A 24,438-nucleotide genomic window follows, 5' to 3' on the forward strand; every position below is an offset into this window, starting at 1 on the left:
AACGCTATTATCAAAAGACAAAAAAATGACAAATGCTAGCAAGGATATAAAGAGATGAAACTCTTGTACACTGTTAGTGGGACTATAAATTACTACAGCCATTATGAAAAACAGTATACAGGTTCCTTATAAAATTAAAAATAAACTATCATATGATCCCACAATTCTAATAATAGGTATATATCTAAAAGAAAACAAATCAGTATGTCAAATAAATATCTGCACTCTCGTGTTTATTGCAGTACTATTCACAATAGCCAAGATATGGAATTAACCTAAGGGTCTATCAATGGATGAATGGATAAAGAAAATGTACATGTACATTTTCTTTGTGGAATGTTATTTGGCCCTAAAAAGAAGGAAATTCTGTCAATTTTGACAATGTGGATGAACTTTGAAGAGATGTGAAATGAAATAAACAAGACACAATAAGGCAAATATTGTAGGATCTTACTCATTTGTGAAATCTAAAAAAGCTGATGTCATAGAAGTAGAGGGTAGAATATTGGCTATCCGAGGTTGGGGGGAATAGCATAGACAAAGGGATAGAGGAAGATTGGTCAACAGTACAAAGTTATAGTTAGATAGAAGGAATAAATTCTGTTGTTCTTTTGCAGAGCAGGGTGACTATGTTTAATAATACTGTATTGTATATTCCAAAATAGCTAGAAGACAGGATTTTGAATATTATCACCACAAAGAAGTGATAAACCTATGAGGTGACAGATATGCAAATATACAAATTTGATTTATACATAATGTATACATGTATCAAAATATCACACTGTACCCCATAAATATGTACAGTTATTATTTGTCAATTAAAAACAAAATTTAAAAAATCCTGGTAGCCAGATTAAACCAGTAAAAAAAAAAAAAGAAAAAGATACTAAAATACTGAAAAAGATTAGGCTGGCAGCAAATACTAAAGAACAAAGAGGAGGTTATTACAAAAAAAAAAAAGGAAGTGAGGGTCTGAGACTGTTGGCAGTGGGAGTAAAGGGAAGGGTGACGCTTATGACAATTGTGTGTTCTTGCTTCTGATTCTTTAAGCAAGTTCATATGTGAATGTGAATTTCCGTGAACTGATGACCTAACTGAACACAAAAAGAAACAGCGAGACTGCCATATTGTCACAGAGCAATGGTTATTATACTCTCAGGCTGCTCATTGGAATCATCTGGGGAGCTTTGAAAAAGACTGCTGTCTGGCCCCACCCTTAAGGATTCTGATTTAATTTGTCTGCAGTGCATTCTGGGCATAATATTTATAATTTTCCTCAGGTAATTTTAATGTGCAGCCAACAGTGTCTAGAGCTTCCTTTTGTAGCTACTCTGCTAGATTCCTATTTGAGAACTTCAACTAAATTTTCCTGTGCTTCAGTTTCCCCATGAATAAATTTAGACAATTGGGCAGATTATGTCTATATTCTACCTCAGCTTCTCTCTAGGTATTCTATGTGCAAGAATATTATAGTCATTATAACCATTAGATACATTTTAAAACTGGAAAGACCATATAGCTGGCACAAAATAAGTGCTCAATACATTTTTTATTAAATAAATGAATGAAAGCTTTGTAAAACCGTATCAACTAGAAATGCAGTTTAAATCCCTTAGCTCCAAGGTCTAAGTTACCAAAAATGAATGCTAACTCTATGCAATAGGTGTATGTACAGGTACACATGTGCACGCGTGCAAACACACACACACAGACATTCAAAGTTACCAAATAGCATGTAAAATGCTGTATTTTTTTATTTTACAGAATGGATTTATTTCAGCAAGGTTGATTGAAACATAATGCATTTAAAAAGCATATCTTATTGCCGATTTAGAATGAATTGCCAGTAGGAATGACACACAATCTCTCTCTAATTTGCAGATTTCACAATCTGCAAAGGAAATATTTGTAAATGACAGGCTCTAGGGTGTGTTAGCCATCATGACACATGCTGGAATCTCAAGCATCTTGCCTCACAATTTACTTTTCTCTTCAGTATTCTTTGCAATTTTGCAAATAGAGCAGGACTGTAATCACAGCTACTATTTTTTGGGCATGTTAGGACTTTTCACATGTTATGTTTAGTCTTTTCCATCATCCTGTGGTAGGGCAGATATTATTTTCCTCTTCACTTTGTGCCTGAAGTTCATTTTGCTTAAGTAACTTGCCAGGAATTTGAACTCCAGCCCATCTGGCTCCAGAGTTCAGTCTCTCAAAGGATATCATATTCAAGCTAGTCCCAAAGGAAAATCTGAAAATCCATTGACTTCAGGATTCAAGCTGTATAAAGTGATGGCTATCTACTTATCAATTATATAAATGCAAAAATCTGTGTTAGAAATATTTTAAAGGACAAATTGTGGTTCCAATGTGAGGCCCCTGATCAGTTCAAGAACCTCTTATCAAGAGGCAGAAACCACACACTGAGGTTGAAAAATGTATAAAACATAATAGACATGAAACATCTGTAGATGAAGGCAGCAATAAGGAGAAATAAAGAGGCTACTGATAAGTTTTACCTCAGGCCAGAAAATAGAAAATTCCATTATCTTCTGACAATTTCTTAAGCCATTCCTCACAGAGTGAGAAGAATGGCTCCATCCTAGACCTTTTGAGCATATTTGAGATTCCCCCAGGAGAAAACATCTCTGCCAGGAGTTTATCTGCTTCCCCCATCACTCTCAGAGTCTCTGGAAGCTGGTAAGAGGATGTTAAGTACAATATTTGCAAGAGATGAGGTTTATTTGCCTATTTCCTGGAAATTCAGACCAGGAAACAGCAATTAGGAAACCAAGTATCTGCTGCGGGGTGAATTTCATCTTTCTGCTCAGGAATAAGGAAGATTTCCTCTCCCCGGGCTTTCTGCTTGTAATTTCTTGTTAGAACATGTTATAAGAGCATCCTGTTTAACAGGTTAAGCACTGGGTGTTAGCTTTGCCTGCAATCCTGCAAGATGGTCCTTAGCATCTCCTCTTAGCCTGTTTCCAAACCTGACATAGTTCTTTGCTGTAGTCTTCAGACTTCCTTTAAACCAGCGATCTCCAACCTTTTTTGGCACCAAGGACCGGTTTTGTGGAAGAGAATTTTTTCACGAATCTTGGGGATGCGGTGATGGTTTCGGATCATCAGGCAATCATTAGATTCTCATAAGGAGCACTGTAACCTAGATCCCTCACATGCGCAGTTCACAATATTAAGGATTTCACTCCTATGAGAATCTCATGCTGCTGCTGACCTGACAGGAGGCAGAACTCAGGAGGTAATGCTCGCCGGCTTGCCGGCAGCTCACCTCCTGCTGTGTGGCCTGCTTCCTAACAGGCCATGGACAGGGCACCAATCGGTGGCTGGGGATTGGGGACCCCTCCTTTAAATGCCCCTAAATGGTTACCCTCTTGGTAATGTTGTTATTGTCATCAAGGCTGAGCCCATGACAGCTCCTCTGACTTTAAGGAAAGTTTTGTTACTAGCATAGCTCATTGAAGTTCACAAATGACCTTAATATCCATCGTCTCATTGTATGTTCATAACAGCCCTGAGAAAGGCAAAGAAGGGGTATTACTTTAATTTTATAAATAAGAAACTCAAGACCAGAGAGGCAGTAACTAACCAAATTGCCTATGCCATAGCTGGTAAATGAAGATAGTACACCTATCACAACTTTCCATTTCAAGACCCCTGCCCCTCCTACAATTCTGTGTGCTGACTTGGCCATTTCTTCATTTATCTGTCCACTTATTTATTTGATGCTATTAAAGATGCTAGAATTTCAGAGCAATAAAACTATGAGAACATAGGCTATCTGGGAAGCTTACTTCTCCAGGTGAATGGACATCTAACAGATTAGGGAAACTATTATTTGGAGGTACTTGACCTCCTTTGTTTTTGTTTATTTGGGCAGCTAAGACAACTGAGTGGGTGGGGTGCAGTGGCACACCCCTATAATCCCAGCACTTTGGGAGGCTGAGGTTGGTGGATCACCTGAGGTCAGGAGTTCAAGACCAGCCTGGCCAACATGGTGAAATTCCGTCTCTACTAAAAACACAAAAATTAGCTGGGTGTGGTAGCAGGTGCCTGTATTCCCAGCTACTTGGGAGGCTGAGGCAGGAGAATTGCTTGAACCCGGGAGGTGGAGGTTGCAGTGAGCCAAGACAGCGCCATTGCACTCCACCCTGGGCAACAAGAGTGAAACTCCATTTAAAAAAAAAAAAAAAAAAAAGACAACTGGGTGATAACAATTGACAATAGGAAAATTGCTCGTAATTTACTTTTATTACTTTAAATAACTGAACTTGAGCTCATAAAACTAATTTAAACAGCTGACCACACATACATAAATGTAAGACAAAACATTCTGTGTTATAAAATGTTTTTAATATGAATGTTAACTAGTCATAATCCAAGCAGAACTAATTTAATAGGGTGAAGAGGGAGCAACCCAAATACATTTGAATGACAAGAATTCAAATAAGGTCATTTTTGTAGGCATAAGCAAACCTCCTGGGATATTCCTGGGTGATTACTTTTACTATAAGATTAACCCTGTTACATAGATTGTAATATGGGGAACGATACTATTAGAGCTAATATGTAAGAGCTGGGCTGGGCGGTACATGCCTGCAATCCCAGCCACTAGGGAGGCCGAGGCAGGAGGATCACTTGAGCCCAGGAGTTTGAGGCTGTAGTGTATTATAATCATGCACCTGTGAATAGCCACTGCACTCCAGCCTGGGCAACATAGTGAGATCCTACCTCTAACAAAAGGAAAAGAAAATAGAGCGAGCATGTATTGAGCATCTGCTATATACCTGGAACTACTTTAATCTTTGTATTTCTAAATTTATTGAATTTTATCAATTAATATTAGAAATAGACATTATTATCATCATTTTGTAGATGAGAAAACAGGCTCAGCAGAGTTAAGATCAATGGTTGCACTATTTAGAAGGAGCAAGCTGAGATTTGGACTGTCTGGCTCCAAAGTTCACATTTTAAATATACACTATCAAATGAGGATTGGCACAGTGGAGGAGCTACATTTAACTTTATACTTGAGAGGAAAAAAGATTAAATCTCTCTGACATCAGCAGTAGCCATAAGTTTACTTACCTTTAGGTCTGGCTTTCTTATGGCTCTATTTATGATATACTCCTCATCTGTCATGAGAGGGTGGTCAGGAGTGAGACCAAATGCGCTGTTTAATGCTGATAGGTAGATCCATATTACCTTTTTCCAAGAGTAAATTTGGAATTCATCCTGAGGAGATAGACATCAAAACCCCCAAGAAGTTAAGAGAGGTCAGCAGGCTACAATTCAACCTGAGAAACATCATTTTAACATAATTCTGTAAGTGTTTGGCGTTAGTGAACATTCTAGACAGAACGGTTTGTCTCTGAAAGATGATGGATCTAGAACCTTGAGGGAGAAAGACCTGTCATCACTGACTGAGGAATCTGGATATGAAGATGAGGCACTGACACATAACAAAGCTTGAGAATCAGGAGGCTCATTCGCAGGTAAGAACTAGTTCACTGCATCACCTTTCAACCACCTTTCAGCCCATGACCTATGACCATCCCCATCTTTCAAGGCTTAACTCAAATTCCACCTCCTACAGAACAGCTTCATTAACACCCTTCCACCGGGGTGGGGGGGGGGTGGGAACTGTCACTTCGTTAACTCCAAAAAAATGTTAAGTGTCCCTCTCTTGTGCTCTTAATCACTTTTTTTTAGTTCTTCTAGACTACCTGGAATGTAGGGACCACGTTTTATTGTTCCTTATCTCCCATTCATGTGGAGCACTGAGACCTGCTCAGTCAGAGTCTGAAGAATGGAAGAAAACAACTGAATCCATGGACTGAACCTGCCCAAGGTAATTGCCAAGATGTTGGCACAGGTGGGGTTGAAGAAGGCACCTTATTGCATGACCCTAATTAAAACTGCTTCCATTTGCAGTTCACTGATTACTTCACACAGAGTAAAATTAGAGGGAGAAGCACAGGATTGAGAAACAGATACCACAATGGTCCCTTAGAGACCGATTTGACAGTGGTTATTATCTGAATAGAAAAAATACTAAACATAAAACCCACTCAGATGACTGACAAACCTCAGGATTCAAGAAGTATAACAGAAAAAGTCAAACGTGGGAAAAATTTGATGCTTGGGAAATGTAGGTCAGCGCTGGAAATTGTCTCCACCACCACACCCATTTTTGCTATGAAGAGTGCCCTAGCTGACTCTGCAAAAGGCAGAGAGGGGAAGATACAATCATTGTAGCTAATCTCTTATATTCATCCTCCTAAGAGAAGACTGTCTGTATGCCTTTGCTCCTGCTGCTTCCTTAGCCTGTAGTACACATTCTTCTCTCTTCTCCTTAAGTCTTTACATGGCTGGATTCTACCATCCTTCAGGGTCCAGCTCAGAGTTCATGTCCTGAGAACCTCCCTAATTACTCTGGGTGATCTCTCCTCTAAATCATCAGGATACTCAAGATTCCTACCACATTTTACCCTTTGCCTATCCACCTTACCACTTCTCTTGGACTGTGGGTAGGAACTGTGTATGATGCATGTCTGCACTTCAGCCAGGCTTAGCACAGGTTCTGTGTGCATGCGTGTGTGTGTGTGTGTGTGTGTGTGTGTGTGTGTGTGTGAGAGAGAGAGACAGAAAGAGAGATGAAGAAGGGAAGGAAGCCAACAAGAGGGGAAAATAACCTTAATAGAAATTGGAATATTAATTAATCAATTTTAAAAGCCAGTGTAATTGGCTGTTACACTGTGGATTTAAAAAAAAAAGGTGACTAAATCAATTCAAATCAAATTGTATGGGGTTAAGAATGATGAGCCTAAGAATGGTGGAAGGGAGCTAAATTTTCAGTGACTAAGTCACTGATCTGATGACAGACATGGTCTAGGTATGGTAGAGTAGGCAACCAACTCTCTTGAACAAACCTTGACACAGTTCAGCATTATATAGCTTTGCTTTTGACTTTATCAAAGCAGTTTTTAAGTAAGAACTTTCCATTTCTAATAATAGTCAATATTTATTTCACACTTACTATGTTCTAAGCACATAATGCAACATATGTATTATTTCATTTAATGTCAAAAACACTATGGAATTGTTACAGTTAATTATTCTCCCATTTAGTTGGCAAGGAAAGAAAGACATACTTGGTAACTATTAGAGCAGGGACGTAACAGTCACATCCCCACTCCTGCTTGCCTCCTCCAGAGTCCCCTCTAACCTTCCACTTTATTCTACATTTTGCTAAAAAATATAATTTGATTGGACTGCCATTTTTATGTCGAGCCTGAACTGGAACTTCTAAAAAACATAGTTTCAATGAAAAATTTGGTAACAAAATGTATAATTTGTAGGTAAATAAGAACACAAATTATAAAAGAGCCATCAAGACCAGAGACCTCTTGCCACCAAGTAGGGACAATTAGGAAGACAGCAACTATTAATCGTCTCCAGTGAATTAAAATAATATTAACAACTTTCATATGTTTACCTAGCAGTTTCATAATTTTCATATGATTACATAGCAGTTTGTAGAAATTTTGTTATGTTATCTTATTTTAGGCTTACAATTCTCCAGTGTTGGTATTATAATTATCTCCATTTTGCAGATGAGAAAACTAACCACCAGCAAGGCTAAGAATTGCTCAAGCCAGTCTGAAACTGGTAGTAGGAATAAAACTGAGACCTGAGTCCAGATCTTTCCATTCCAAATCTTGGTCCCTTCCTCTTTATTTCAACAAGTTGTCCCATGGTGTCTACGGCTTGCATGTAAAAATCACCTTGAATTCTGTAGCAAGTGACAAATAGTATCCAGTTTCTCACAATCTCTGCTCTCCTGACAGCATAGAATCTAATTCCTGAAATCAAGCTGTCACTCTCTGGCCCTGTGTGGCAGCAGACAGACCTCCAGACTGTAATGCCTAAAGAGGGAAAAGCAAAGTGTCCAGGTTCTCAAAGGCCATATTAATCCAGTGCACCAACTGTATGCCTTAGTCTAGGTGTGTATTAAAAACTGACATTCATCTATACACCTATCTCTTCTTATAGCTCATAATATTACCAAATCAAAGGTACTTGGATATATTTGCCTTTAAGCTCATTTCCTAACATCCCCATTTACTCCCAATCCCAATACTCATAATTCTGTATGATACAAAGTAGAATAAAATAATTCTACTAATTATGTATCATACATAATTCTGTATGATACAAAGTAGAAAAAATAAAAGATAGGACAGCTAGATGACCCTTTTGCTTAGAGTAGGGGAGTGACACTGACTTCTCTCTTGTATACTACCCTGTTGAGGACTCTGTCAAATCACCCAGCTTTTTAAGGAAAAAAAGCAAGGAAATGGAAGGAAAGTACACCAGTGTGAAGTGGTCACTTCAGGCAAAATCATTGACTTCTCAGTTTTCATTTTGGGGTTGTCCAATATGGAAAGAGCACAGGCTTGAGGCCTGAACTCAAATCCCAGCTCTAAACTGTCTTACAACTGTCTGAAGCTAATTTTCTTTATTTAGAAAATGGAGGTAATACCAAATTTCATGGATGTTTGAAGGATTAAATGAAGTATACATAATGTGTCTGATCCAAGGTTTGGCCCATAGCAGGGAGGCAACAAATGGTATGGCTCTGTGCCTCATTTTTCATAGCATGTTGTTTCTGAGATCTTTCTGTAAATAGGAACTTATTCTCCCTTTGAGGAAACTCTAAAAGTCTCTCAATTTTTCCTTTTTGGAAAAGCAGCATCTTTGCCTGTAAATGGCTTCTTCTACTTTAGTCTGTTTCCCAGCTCTCTTCAAAGCAGGTAATGATTTGTAAAATACTTAAATGTACCAGAGGAGCTACCATTTTAAATAATTGGTTTATAATGCAAATAATGCAAAGTGCTTGCCTGGCAAATCTGGACTTTTTACACCTCAGGTCTCATTGAGAAGGCTTTACCTCCTCTTTATCAAAAATATTAACCGGATCAGTCCTTGAACTCTAAAAAAATAGGTTTTACAAAAATTCAAGAGTGCATCTCAAAAGTCGAATGTATACAAAGGACCAGTGTTTGACCTGGACTGAAAAACAGAGGGAGAAACCTGGACATTTTTTATTTCCTGTGGTTTTGTACTTTCTGACCCTGGAAATGCCAGATAAACTTTTAGACTTGAATGAAGCAAGCTATCTTGTGATATGGTTTGGCAGTGTCCCCATCCAAATCTCCTCTTGAATTGTAGTTCCCATAATCCCCTCATGTCATGGGAGGGACCCAGTGGGGGGTAATTTAATCATGGGGGCAGTTACACTCATGCTGTTCTCATGATAGTGAGTAAGTTATCACGAGATCTGATGGCTTTATAAGCGGCTTTCACCCTTTTGCTTGGCACTTCTCCTTGCTGCCGGCATGTGAAGAAGGATGTGTTTGCTTCCCCTTCCACCATGATTGTAAGTTTCCTGAGGCCTCCCCAGCCATGCTGAACTGTGAGTCAATTAAACCTCTTTCCTTTATAAATTACCCAGTTTTGGGTATGTCTTTATTAGCAGCGTGAGAACAGACTAACACATCTTGCTTAACCTAATTCTATCCTTTTACAATAAGAACCTCATCCCTTGAAATTTAAAAGCAATATAATGGTCGCTTCAAGTTCAGGCCAATGCTGTGACCTCTCTTGTATAGTTCACTACACAAAAAAATGTAGTTCTGGCTTGCCTTAAAAAGAACCCATTTCAAAGTTCCAATGAGACATGAGAAAATGAGTAATTTCTCCTGGAGATGGATACATTGCAATGCTAAAAGGCTGAACTCTAGCTCATGTGAAATACCTAGAGGATTATGGATAATGTAATAATAAATTTCTCAGGCTATTCTAAAATGCTGCACTGCCTTTATAGACCCATAACTTTGGTAAAATTCTTTTATTTTTACATCTATCATTTTTTTTCTTTCTCTTTCCCTCTCCTGGCCAGACTCATTGATGCTCTTAACATCCCGACCTCATATTCCCAATGTCTTTTAGTTGGAAAAAAGTTGACATTGGCTAGAATATAGGATTTAGTTATAAGATACATAAAGTTCTAAGTTTTGGAGAAATTCTCACAATAATTATTATCTCAGTATATGTTGTCCAAAAAAAAAGAGGAGGGAGGGACAACACAATGAGGTTATTAACAAAGCAAAGGCTATGTTTATGTTTGTGTACAAAACAAGGAAATCTAGCAAACTCAGCATACATTTTTTTGGAGGGATGGGATTTGGGGCTTGCTCATTTTTGTAGTTGTTTTCTGAGGGGAAATGGAGCAGTGGATTAGCTGGTTCATTGTCTGAAACTTCTGGAGATATAGTGTGTAGTAAAAAGTTGACTAATGCCCATGGAATGCCTGCATGCCAAGCAGTCTTTATTTCAGAACTTTACACATATCACATCCTTAGTTCTCACAAGGAGATAGGTATTATCATCAGCCCCGGTTAACAGAAAAAAAATGGAGGCAAAAAGAGGTTAAATAACCTGCCTGTTATGAATTGAGTTGTGTCCCCTCAAAATTCTCATGTTGAACCCCTCACCTCCAACATATTTGGAGATAAAGCCTTTAAGAAGATAATTAATGTTGAATGAGGCCATAAGGGTACACACTAATCCAATAGGACTAATGTCCATATGAGATGAAGAGACACCAGGCATGCAAGAGCACAGAGAAAAGACCCCATGAAGACACAGTGAGAAGACAGCCTTCTTCAAGCCAGGAATAGAGGCCTCACCAGAAACCAACTCTGCTGGCCCTAGATCTTGGACTTTCGGCTCCCAGAACTATGAAACAATACATTTCTGTTATTTCAGCAAAACCTGGTGTGTGGTATTTTGCTATAGAAGCCTAGCAGGCAAATACACTGCCCAAGGTCAAGAGCAGTGCTGGGAATCAAATCCAGGTACTCAGAACCTAGAGTTTATTCTTAAACCACTTCACAATGCTGCCTCTGTAGAATCTGGTCACTGGACAGAGAATAATTAGATCTCTAGTTCCAACTCTAGTTCAACTCTCATCTTCTGGCTATGGGACCCTGAGAATTTTGTTTAATTTCTCTATGCCTCCATCTGTAAAATTGGAGAAAAAAAATCTCTACTGGTAAGGACCAAATGAGACAACTATATGTAAATTGTTAAATCGTAATATAAATGGCCCTGTATTATAAAGGATAATAGTCTCAAAACGATTTATCTTAACATTGAGTCATTTCTCAGAGGCCAGCTCACAGAATCTCAGAGATTTGTGGTGAGATGTCTAATGAAAGACCAGGTTGAAATGGGACTGAGTTGGGGAGTGGGTAGGAAAGCAGGATTCAGAAGTGGGAATGTGTACCTGAAAGAAACATAATGCTATATTCTCTTTCTCAACTGTGACATTCCACTTTAGTATCCTTGAGATAAAATTCTGGTAGAAACAGTGAGACTATTTATTATAGATTCAACTTAATTCAACGTATTAAATTAAATTAAATAACTAAGCTCTGCTGTGGCCATGTGCTAGGTGCCAGGGGGAATGAAATGTATACCACAATCACTGTCTTCAAAAAGCTTATAATCTAGACTGTCCAGGAAAAAAAAAAAAAAAGCTGAGAAGTTCCAGGAATAGAAAGCTTATAATTTTAAAGGATCAAAAGCTACAAAAAGGAATCCAGCACAGTGAGAAAAAAAAGATTCGGGACTTAGAGAAAGTCTTAGGTTTAAGTTCTTTGCCCCCATATTCCCTCCACCTGCATCACTCTCCATGTGCCTGCCCCCAGCAGCCACCATCACCTTTTAACTCTTATCCTTTGGTGCTCAGAAAGCCTTCCCTGACTGTTTTGACTTGGACAAATCTCTATCATGTAATCCTACCATAACCATGAACCTTTCCTAAGGAGTACTTTTAAGAGGTGGATTTTTACATTTATTTGTGTAGCGATCTGATTAACTCCATGAGGTCAAGAACCCTGGTTTTATTAATCACACACACTTACACACTTGCCCATGAGCCAGCACTGTTGGCTGGCATACAATGTGTGCTCCTCAAATGTATAAAAAAGAGAGAGACATAAGGAAGGAAAGCCTGGCTTTGATATTTACTGGGTTGTAAAGTCACTTGGTCTCTTTGTATCCTCATCTGTAAAATGGAGATGATAATGCCCATTTTCCAGGGTTGTTACGAGAATTAAATAATCAATGACATACTGCTTTATAAACTGTAAAGTGAATAGTATTTTAATACAAGGTAAAAAGCACTACAGTGGCCACAAATGAAAACACAGAGCTAATGCAGGACAGGCGATTAACTCCCTCCCTTCTGAACTGGTGCAAAGAATGAATCAACAAAGACTTAACAGAGAAGGTGATATGTGGCTGAGGAATGAGGAGAATTTAATAAGTAGAGACAACACCTACTTTCTACATTTACTTGAGAAAGAGAAAGCATGTGTGTGTGTTGACTCCTCACTAGAAAATCACTCTGTAAGGACAAGGATTTCCATCTGTTTTGCTCATAGTTATATTCCCAGTGCCTAGGCCAATGTCTGGTACATGGTTGGTGTGTGGTAAATACTAACTCACTGAAAACATAAGTGAATGAATGCATGCATGAATGGAGGGGAGAAGGAATTATCAGAAGAAACTTTATGGGTAAAAGCAGGCACAAAACAGTGTCTTGTTCCAGTAGAAAGTGGTCCTGGTGTGGGAAACATGGGCTGTGAGAGACCAAGTTGCAGAGGAGGAGCGGGGAGGAGAGGAGGTAAGCGACCCGGTGAACACAGATGCTGCCGCCTGACGAGAATACTGGTACACTGGCAGACTTTAAGATGACATTTGCGTGGCTGATTGGCAGAGTTTCTAAGTTTTTGAACTAACGCTCCTAGCCCTGACATCTTTAATTGAAACTGAAGCAAAAATACTCCCCATTAAAACATCAAACGGAAGTGCCTTGAGTCAGGCCGCATTGCTAATCATCACAAAGTTCTCCTCTGCACACCACGGGTCTTTGACAACATGTAACCTACAATGACAATGAGGGGGAAAATGTGTTTGTAATTACAATAAAGATGGAAGCTATGAAAATCAGGAGCATCTGAATTCAAAACAATGCATATAAATCATGTCATTTGCATAGAAACGTGGCATTGCTACTGATATTGGTTAAAAATCAGAAGTAGATGAATAATGAACAGAATGCCGCTTTTAAAATTATAAAATAAAAACCTAATTACTCTTATCTTTTGGAAAAATCTCTCAGAGTCCTTAATAAGAGAAGAAGAACTGAAAATAAACTGTGTACTGTAGACTTTCAGTCAGTACATCACCGTCTTTTTTTTTAATGTCAAGAAATGACTGCCTAATCAGTATCTGTGATAATGATCTGTAATCTTACCAGCGTGAGATTGATGATAAATAGCAAGTACTGATTTTTTAATAACATGAAGAACAGATATACAACACATTTTCAGGTAGGAGTCATCCAGACCTCCTTAATGGAAAATCATCACAGTCCAGCTATTGTAATATAATTCAAATAAAATCTTTTTAAGATGTCATTTTAATGCAAATAACCTAGCAGCAAACTTTTAAACTATTGGTGCCCAAAGCTTATTTTTATCTAACTCTCAGATAGTAAGAATGTTTGAAATAATTGAGTTCTTGTCTAATTACCTAAAGACTAATTTAGAACCTCATTTATTTGGAGAGTCTCTGGCATAGCAGATCCATTTAAAATGACACACAAGAGCAGGCAATTAAAAATTAAAGTTGAAATCAAGATGAAAAAGGCAAGATTGAAGCTGGCTTAGACTGCTCTGATTAGCTGTGGAGGGGCAGTGAAACTCGACAAGGGCTTGACAGACTGTCAGGGATGCAAAGAAAGAGGCAGGATGATGGAACGAAGCTCCCAGGGGCACCAAAGCTTTTTTGAGTCTTTCCAGTATATGTCCATTTGCAAAGCTGGCTACACGCAACTAGGAGAGATCACCCGACTGAGTATGGATGAGAGCTGGAGACTCCCAGTCACAGAAAACCTTCCCTCGTGTCCGTTGTCCCAGAGGGGAATGCCAGGCTCATGGGTAATTAGGAAAAGGCACGTCATCCAGATAAGCAAGACCATTAGACATGGGTGCACCTTGTGCATAGCAAGCTCTTTTGTATAGAACACTTTTGGAATGGCTTGAGCAATGACACACACACACACAATCAAAGTGGTGTTTGATAATGCATTTTACAGTTTGCAAATGCCTTTTACATAGACAATAGCCCTTCATTCTCACACTAGCCCCATTTTACAAGTGGTGAAATTGAGGTCCTAAAAAGTTAGGTAACAAACCTAAAGTACTAGGACAAGAAATCAAAACGTTTGACTCCAAATCCCAAAACACATCATCTCCTCATTTAGTGACACTCTTTTTAATTCACTCTTAGTGGATTTTTTTCTCTTTTCTCTCTCTTCATTTTCCTCTTACCTATTTTCCTCCCTTCCTTTTCCATTTCCTTGCCCATTTCCTCTTATTCTTGTCTGTGCCATAACTCTGCCAGCACCTCAGAGAGCACGGCTCAGCTGAGCAGACCATCTGAGATCTGAAGAGCTTGCTGATGGACCCTGCAAGGCAGAGCGCGGTTCTGTTTCTACTGTAGCAAAAGTGTTACCCTCTGAGAACTAGTTGAGGGCATACAGATGGACTTGTAGAGTACAGTTAAATTACGTTCATGCCAGAAAACAATAATCTGATAGATTCTTAAGTTTGCGTGGAGGGGTTGATCTATAAAAGGGCCCAAAGATGGAGTCTTCCATAGATACTCACGCCCCTGCTCTGAGCCCCAGAAAGCAAATTTTATCCCTGTCCTAGAAAGGCACTCAGGCTATGTATGGGAGGGCCACTCACAGCACTTTATTAAATCTGGATTCTTCTCTTTCAGATTATAAACATATACCGTATGAGCCATACATCAAATGTCTAGGTCTCTATTTCTCTCCCAAGGACCAAGTGAACAAGTGAGCTCACAAATGGAAGTGAAAACTAGTTACAGCAGTTTTTCTCTAAATATGGCCCCTTACCAGAATCATTAGCATCACTTGAGAACCTGTTAAAATGCAAATTCTTGGGTCTCAATCCAAATCTAATGAACTAGAATCTCTGGGACTGGGACCCAGCAAGCTGTTCCGATAGCCTCTCTAGATTATTCTGATGCCAGTTGAAGTGTGTGAACCCTGGTCTAAGTACAGTGCAATGGAAAAGCCCTTGACTAGGAGCCAGGACTCATGGGACTTAGTCCGGGTGAGGCCCCTCACTCACACATGAGCTAGGGGAAATTGTGTCACCTCCCTAGCCCCATTTCCCCACCCATCAAATGAAGAAGTCTTATGTGGGGTGCCAGGCACTTTTCTTTTGTGCACATCCTGTGAGTCTTCAGGAAGGATGACACGAGGCATCAACGAAGCACAGCTCCAGCTCAACATCACCAATATCACTTGCTCTTATTCCACAATAACCTCTTGCTTCCTTAAAGTCTTAAAGCTTATTCTCCAAGAGTCTCTAGTAAAATTATAGTTGAACTTGTGAGAAGATGCCTCAGCTATTACCTGTATCATGGCTCACATATCAGCTAAGCTAGAACATAGAACAAGTATTTCTTGAAGGGACCAAGATCCAGAAATGAAAGGTGAGGCTGGCCCCAATGGAGCAAGTCAACAAAGACCAACTTCCTCCAGTTCTCAGTTTCATTGGAGTTTAGCCTCACCTCTGTTAGATTTCTTTTTGGCCAGTTATAAGGCTGATTGCTATCCTTCTCTCTTACTGCATTAAATAGAATATGTATCTAGAGAGATTGTAATATATAAAAAGAAGCTAAACTCCCAACAGAGTTTGATTTATCAACAATTTGGTTGTCATTCGGGGCCATGGGCTGATGCATTCTTATAAACACTCAGTAAAAGTCAACTAGAAGAGAGTCCTCTAGGAGACTGTCCTTTCACTCTCTTTAATAGAAACATCCACTTCAGCCTGTCAGCCACCACATAGTAACAGAATCGCTACCACATGCAGGAACTGGGGGTGCAGCAATTAACATGTTAGAAATGCTCACTTCCTTTGAGAAGCTGACAGTCCCGCAGGGATGATGCACATTGTCCGAGTGCCATGAGTGCTGCAAGGAATTGGTATGGAAGGAAATACAGGGAAACTCACCCAAAGCCAGAGGCTTTTATTAACAGAGAGAGGCAATGGCCTCAAGGGCAAGATGGCTGTACTTTTTACCCTAGTGTATCTGCAGAATGTGACATGCTCTCATCAATCAGCTGGGACAGACAGCATCCTCCTCAGAGTGATGCTCCCCACCCCTTCCCTTCTTTTCCTCAGGAGTCACTCCAGTGCAGGGAGTGGGATATGTCAGGAATCGAGAGGAACGGTCAGTGTGAACTTAGTAGCCTATAGCCTGACTTGACTACTTCACATTTCCTGTTATTTTTAGCTATTAACATGGTTGTTCCCTGCTCTAGCATTCACGAAACTCACAACTTTAAAAGAAATATCTTGTGAAATCGCTCTTCTGAATCAAACCTCACCATCCACAATTTTTAATTTAACTTGTATTTTAAGATCGGGGAACATGTGCAGGTTTGTTATATGAGAAAACTTGCTTCATGGGGGTTTGTTGTATAGATTATTTTGTTACCCATGTATTAAGCTTAGTACCCATTAATTGTTTTCCCTGATCCTCTCCCTCTTCCCAGCCTCCACCTTCTGACAGACCCCCGTATGTGTTGTTCCCTTCTATGTGTCCATGTGTTATCATTTAGCTCCCACTATAAGTGACAACATGCGGTATTTGATTTTCTGTTCCTGCGTTAGTTTGCTAAGGATAATGGCTTCAGCTCCATCCATGTCCTGAAAAGGACATGATTTTGTTCTTTATTATGGCTGCAGAGTATTCCGTGGTGTACATATACCACATTTTATTTATCCAGTCTATCACTGATGGGCATTTAGGTTTGTTCCATGTCTTTGCTATTGACCATACACAAATTAGTGAAATCCTGCTAGATGCAAGGCTGTGATGAAACCTAAGGAACCAAAGACTGGAGCCTCCACCTGCTATCTGTCTTGTGCACATCTCCCCCCAGCCATCCCGTAACACATTGTCCAGAAACAAAAGGGGGGCACCAGCGACATAACCAGGTACACACTTACCGTTGTCCTCAGCAACACAGTGTCTGCTTCTTGCAAGGAACATGGGACACAATGTGCCCATACGTGCCATGCTGGCCTCCAGTAAAACACCAAGGGGAGGATTCCAAATGAGAAGATGGATCCGGCAAGGCAGAGACTTTTCCGGCAGCCTTGAGTCCGATAGCCAAATATCTCCTGGGACAGAATCAAAATGATCCCAAATATTGGTTAAGCACAATAAACAATAAATGAACAAATACTGATTTTAGTGATGGAAATGGGGGCAGAGTGAAGGAGTTGAGGAGGGTGAGGAGAGGGCAGGGTGAGGGATGGAGAGAGTGGAGAGGAAATCTTGACAAAGAAGTGTAAGACATGATCCCAGGAAGCAAGGAAGTCACGGTCTAACTAGGAAATCAGTTTCTATCGTTTGAGCACCTCGCTGCCCTGTGCCAAGCACTGTGCTAGGTGTTTAGATGTGCTGTCTTGTTTAACTCTCCCAATCATGCCTATCCCTATGTTTTCCCTGAAGTGAGATAATCATCCTCATTTCATACATGGTGGGACTGAGCTTAGAGTGGCAGAATGGGATGATGTGCCCAAGGCCGCACAGCTAGAACGTCCCACCGCTAAGATTCCAACCCAGGTCTGTCAGCTGGCGAGCCGACAGCAGCACCAAGAGATTCCCTTGGCTGGGATCAGCAGACACAGGAGAGGGAGAGAAAAGAACCAGGCCTTGAAATCTGAGTCAGGATTGGGTGAAAGTATTTGACCACAAGAGGATTAACAAGTAAATGCCAGCTTGCCCTTGGGAGTTTGGGGTAGAGTTGTGCCTTCCCATGTTCCTTCCTCATTCAGCAACAAACAATTTTATGTCAAGAGGAAAACACCATAGGGACTATTTGGTTTACTTCAACTCATTCTACTGAGCACCAATGCGTCATGAGAGGATATTATTAGACCCCAGAGGATACATACAAGACAAGATAAGAGTCTCACCTCTAATAAATATATAATCTAGACAAACGTCTTCCTTCCAAGGAAATCCTGAGATAGAATAGAAAACCATCCCTGAAGTTTATGGTCTTAGTCCCACAACTTTATCCCACAAAGTCATGGGTATACTTTACACTGGTTATGACGGCTAAAATTGAGAGGTAGTAGAGTGTCCTGGTTAAAAGCACATTCTCCAGACCAAGACTCTTTGGGTTCAGAGACTAGCTCTGCCACTTACTGGGCGTGTGATTTTTCAGTACATTATTTAACCTCTTTATTCCTCAGTTTGTCTTCCATAAAATGGGATAGTAATAGCACCCACATGACAGGGTTGTTGCCCTATGTAAGCATTTACTACGGCTGTTGCTGCTATTACTTGATCACATGTCTCTGAAATAGACCTGAAATTCTATCCACCAGTTTATTGGCAGTTAGCTACAAGAATTCCTAGTGTCAGTAGTTCTGCTCTTGCTAGAATTGTTTCTTAGGATAACAAGGGAGTTGGAACATAAAACTTTAAATCTATCAACTTCTTTATCTCACCTGATAAAGATTACATTGCCAGGAAAGGTTCTGTGATGCTCGGCTGAAGGTTGCTTTTGTGTGTAAACATTAGATTCCTTTCTACTATTAGCAACACATACAGGTGCTGAATGGCTTTCTTAGGCATTGTCCAAATTTGGCATAACTGATAAAATGTTCTCATTAACTCAGAAATACAATCTCTTAACTAATTTTGCAAAGTAGAATGTAGATTCTGACATGAATACTCTTCTGCTCCAAGCTCAAGCCATTGCTCTCCAGATGCCAAGCCTAGAATGGCTCTGTCCCCTCAACACACTGGCAGCAATGCTCTCTTAATCCCACACAGAGCAGTGCCCTAGTCTTAATTTCCTTACTTGTCCTGAGTCCAGCTACCATTCTTTCCCATGTGCTTTTTCTATGTTTCAACACTTTGGCATAGATCAGTTTGTACCTTCCGACTCAGCCATTTTTTCATCTTTTTAAAATATTATATTTAAAAGTTTCCTTATATTGCCAGTCAGTTGAGCCCCCATGTAATATGCCTGAGTTACTCGGTTCTATAGCAAAAACCTCTCTGTTACTATGCATTCTTTTTTGGGCTACGCAGTGAGGGCTCTCTACAGTTTCCAAAGTGTCTTTGTGTTCATTGCCAACATAAAGTAAACAAAAATTATTATCTTAATTCCCCATTAAGAAAACTAAAGTTCAAAGTTACTATAATACCTTTAATAGTAATAATAGTGATTATTAACAACTAATTATTGATAACGGTGCTAGCAGCTAACACTTATTGGGCACTTAATAGCCTTTCACTAAGCACATGATACATATTCTCCCATTTAGTTGAAAAAGATTAAATTAGTTTCCCAAGCCACAAAGCTCATAACTAACTCAAAACTGGGCCTCCAGTCTAGACCTCTGCAGCACATGGAAGATGATGTGGGCTGGCCATTTCTACTCCTATGCTCTTCTTTATTCTTTTATTTCAGTTCAATTTAACAAATGTTTGTTACATGTCCACCAAATGGCAGGCATGTGCTAGACGCAGAGATAAATAAGACAATATCTCCAGTCTCAAGGAGCTCATTAGTTTAGTAGAGAAGAGAGTCACACAAACAGCTAAGATTAAACAAGGTTAGAGAAATAAAGGGTTACATGGAGAGATAACCATATAAATTGTCACCTGAATGAGGTGCTATTAATAATAACACTGGGACAACAGGAGTAGGTGGGTGTGAAGCGAATGCTTCACTGTAATTTCCAGGCACTACAACCAACATTTATTTTATTTTTTTATCATTCCATTCCATTCCATTCCATTCCATTTTAGAGACGGAATTTCGCTCTGTTGCCCAGGCTGGAGTACAGTTGCGCGATCTCGGCTCACTGCAAGCTCCGCCTCCTGGGTTCACGCCACTCTCCTGCCTCAGCCTCCTGAGTAGCTAGGACTACAGGCGCCTGCCACCATGCCCGGCTAATTTTATTTGTATTTTTTTAGTAGAGACGGGGTTTCACCGTGTTGGCCAGGATGGTCTCGATCTCCTGACCTCGTGATCCGCCCGCCTCGGCCTCCCAAAGTGCTGGGAACCACCACGCCCGGCCTACAATCAACTGTTTTAAATGAATGCATTTCAATGGATTTACCTCGCTGCTCATCCAATCTGGACACCTATTAAAATCCTTGCCTCTGTACAGTTTCTTCTTTGCCACTCTTAAATACTAAAGAACATTTTTCTAAGTTTCTTCCAAGTTAATTTGACTTATAGATTCAGGTGAAAAATTCTCAACATGAATGACTTAATCTAGAAATCTTAAACTGGAGGCTCAAAAGGAATGACCTACAGTCTCGTTTCTTTTTTACCTGTTAGGTATTTCTTAAAACTTCAAATTTGTCCCCCAGTTATTTTCACATAAAAATTAAGATTTCAACTTTTTCCTTAACATAAATTAAAATGGTGACAATATTGTTCCCACATTCTTGCACTGCAGTAATCAGTCGGAGAGCAAAAAAAACCGTGTGTAATATAACCCAGAAAATAACCCAGATGCCATCAGTGAGTGAGATGTACTGTGGTGTGTCCACACAATGAGATTTAATACAGCACTTCAAATGTATGAGCTCCAGCAACACACATCAATATGGATGACTCTTAGTAATAGAATAGGAAGTGAAGAAAGTCAGTGCAAAGGATTGTAATAGCATCATAACCTTTTTATAAAGTTAAAAACAGCTAGCATTTCAATTATTTGGGGGATATATCTAGATAAAAGAAAACCATATAGGAAGGAAAGCAAGGGAATGATGAACACATGATTTAGTACAGTGGTTGCTTCTGTTGGGGAAAGGCAGAGGAATGAGAGGCCATACTGTTACATGCAGATTATTGTCAAAGTCCTAGCTTTCGTTTGTGGTGATGGGTTCCCCACATTATTATAAAGAACTAGTAAAGTAGCTAACCAAATTAATGCAACACAACATGGGCAAATAATGTGAGTGTGTCACGAACCAAAGATTATGGACAATCTAATTGTGAGTACCTCAAGTCTTAGGAGAGAAAAGAACCAGCCAGAGCAAGTACCATATGCCCCCTCTAAATGAGCAGGTGCCCACTTCTTTTCTGTGGTTCCTGCCTTGCTTTCTTTTTTCCCCAACACTGAGGCTATATGTTAGGTTCCGTCTCACATCTCATGCCAGACCTGCTCATTGGAGCTACAGCCTCACCCTGTAAACTAGTGGTTCTCAACCAAGGGAGAGTTTGTCTCCCAGGGTACGTTTGGCAATGTCTGGAGATATTTTTGGGTCACCCAATTCTCAATTGGGTGAGTTACTTCTGGCATCTGGTGCTCAGAGGCAGGAATGCTTCTAAGCACCCCACAATGCAGAGGACCTTCTCCTACCTCCACCCTCCACAAGAAAAAAATTATCTGGTCCAAAATAGTGCCAAGATTGATAAAACCTGCTTTAGGCATTTTAGTTTCCTCCCACCTAAACTAGGCAGATCTTTAGGTCCCAGTGCCTAGGATGACATCTTCAGCACCCAAAGAACTAGAAAATTTTGATTTTGAAACCCGTGGTAAAAGAGGATTGACACTTAATACTAAATGACCAACAAAGTAGGTAATGGTTGCAATGCAGCCCAACAAATCATTTCACAGATAAGGAAACTGAGGTACTAAGAGAGAAAGCAGATTGCCCATGTGATCTACCACCTGCCTTCCTCTCCAACTCCATCTTGGACCACTTTCCCTCTATATCACTCTGTACCAGCCACGAGGACTCTTTCCATTTTGTTGAATTCACCCAGCCCTTTCCTGCCTCATGGTCTTCCCATGGCTTGCTATTTCTCATTCTTTCAGTCTCCTTTAAATATTTACTTTTCAGAGAGGTCTCAGCCAACCATCCTATATAATTAAGCCCCTAATCTCACGTGCCCTTTATAATACTTTTGTAGAATTTTCACAATTTGCAATTTGTAATTTTTTTTTTTTTTTTTTAGACAGAATCTTGCTCTGACTCTGTCACCCAGGCTGGAGTGCAGTGGCGCAATCTCGGCTCACTGTAGCTTCTACCTCCTGGGTTCCAGTGATTCTCCTGCCTCAGCCTCCTGAGTAGCTGGGATTACAGGCACCCGTCACTGTGCCCAGCTAATTTTTGTATTTTTAGTACAGACAAGGTTTCACCATGTTGGCCAGGCTGGTGTCGAACTCCCGACCTCAGGTGATCCAGCCGCCTCAGCCTCCCAAAGTGCTGGGATTACAGGCGTGAACCACCGCACCTGGCCTGCAATTTCTATTTTTTGCTTGCTTTTCTGTTTCCTCCTTTCTGCTCCCCTACAACGAGGCTTTAATTTATGTCATAGTAGGATCAATTCAAGTTTTTTCTTCCAACGTTGTTTACCCAGCATCACATACATTATCTGCATGTAGTGGGCACTCAATAAATATTTGCTGAATTAATCAATATATAAATGAGTGGCTATATTAAAGGAAAGAATAAAGGAAGGAGGCAAAGGTGGGAAAGGGAGGGAGAGAGGGATGAAGGGCAAGAGAGAAGGAGGGAAGGGAAGTTAATAAACCCGTACTCTCCTTGTTCCTAGCCCAACAAATTTAACTGTATTATCTCCCTGGACACTAAAAATAAAATCAGTCCACCGAGGGGAGGAAGGAGAAAACATAGCAACTCCCAGATGCTGCTCTGTGCCTTTGGTCATTAGGAAATGTTAAACTAGTCACATCATTTGCATTACATCAAGTTAATCTCTAAGTCTAGGTTTCTTGAATGAGTGCTAGGATTTTTGCTTTTTCTTTCTCTTTTTAGCCTGTCTCCAAGAGTTGAAAAGATGCTAAAGGTAAGACTGAGTTTTACAAACTCTCTGTCTTCAACAGAGCCAAACCAAGGGCCTGCCCTGGAAGGGACAAACTGGTTAGATATCTACTCTCCAGTCTCCTGCTCTAGTCCAAAAAGTGTGTTCACAATCACTTTAGTGTGAATTGTGCTGAAGTCCCAGTCTTGTATATTACTTTGCAAAAAAAAAAATTATTATTATTAAAAATAAAAAATAATAATCTCCAACAATGACTACTGGCATGCAGCTGAGTCCCATTTTCCATTAACAATGTTTACGTCCATTCAGTGGTTACAGGAGTGGCCCTTGAGGGGATCCTGAGGAACGAAATGAACTGGCCACAGCTGGCAGATAGTTGGGATGATAATCAAATTCTCTTCCCAGCTTTGGAATGTCACCTCTCTGGTCATTGACTCCCAGTTTCTCTTGCCACACTTTCTTTCTCATGATTGCTATGGGAAACAATAGAATGACACCTGGCCCAGATGTCAGGCTCAAGAACCAAGGCAATGATCGTAAAAATGCTTCTGTGCTGCACCTGCAGCATAAAGTCTTTAAAGTATCTTTGCTTCAGTTTTCAATTCAAATTGCCTACTATGTCTAAGACAATGGGTAAAGTATGTCTGCTAGAGATAAATCTTCCACCCTCAAGGAGCTGACAGAAGAGATGATGAGTTTTAAAATAACTATAATTCAGGGCAGAAAATATTAAATGCCATATGAAAAGCACAAGGGAAAAAAATAGTTTCAAATGATGAAGATCTCCTACTGAGACAATTAATAGGAAACACTTTCCAAAAGAATAATAATTTGCAATTGACTTGGAGAGAATTGGTAGAATTTTGATACCTGGGAAAGGAGAGTAGGAAAGGGCACTCCAAGTGGAGGAATTAGCCTTGAGCAAAGGTAGACTATACAAGGAATATATTTAATGACAAAATGTCAGGTTAATGCCTTACAGGAGTTCCAAGTACTCTAATGTTACGATTAATCTAATCGTGTATGGTTAGATAATACAACTTTGGTTGGGACTTCGGGATTCTAGTTTGTGTACGCTACTCTAGATACGGCTTTTGAAAATCAACTTTGCTGAACCCTTAAAAACTGCACCTCCAGCCAGGTGCGATGGCTCATGCCTGTAATCCCAGCATTTTGGGAGGCCGAGGCGGGCAGATCACCTCAGGTCAGGAGATCGAGACCAGCCTGGTCCACATGGCGAAACCCCATCTCTACTAAAAATACAAAAATTAGCTGGGTGTGGTGGCACACACCTGTAATCCCAGCCACTTGGGAGGCTGAGGCAGGAGAATGGTGTGAACCCAGGAGGCAGAGGTTGCAGTGAGCCGAGATGGTGCCACTGCACTCCAGCCTGGGCCACAGAG

At 40.1% G+C, this 24,438-nt stretch overlaps 1 protein-coding gene across 2 annotated transcripts in view; it reads right to left on the minus strand.

The window, feature by feature from the left end:
* Positions 1-24,438, minus strand: part of ATP13A4 (ATPase 13A4) — a 194,833-nt gene that overhangs the window by 97,662 nt on the left and 72,733 nt on the right. For both annotated transcript variants that reach the window (XM_055110792.2, XM_034957912.3), the window contains 2 exons: positions 17,214-17,387; positions 5,110-5,256 (listed from right to left, as the gene is read on the minus strand). In XM_055110792.2, coding sequence (XP_054966767.1) covers positions 5,110-5,256; positions 17,214-17,387 — 321 coding nt within the window. The remainder of the gene's footprint in view (positions 1-5,109; positions 5,257-17,213; positions 17,388-24,438) is intronic.

This window comes from Pan paniscus, chromosome 2, assembly GCF_029289425.2.
Source record: "Pan paniscus chromosome 2, NHGRI_mPanPan1-v2.0_pri, whole genome shotgun sequence".
In the NCBI taxonomy this organism is placed as follows: Eukaryota; Metazoa; Chordata; class Mammalia; order Primates; family Hominidae; genus Pan; species Pan paniscus.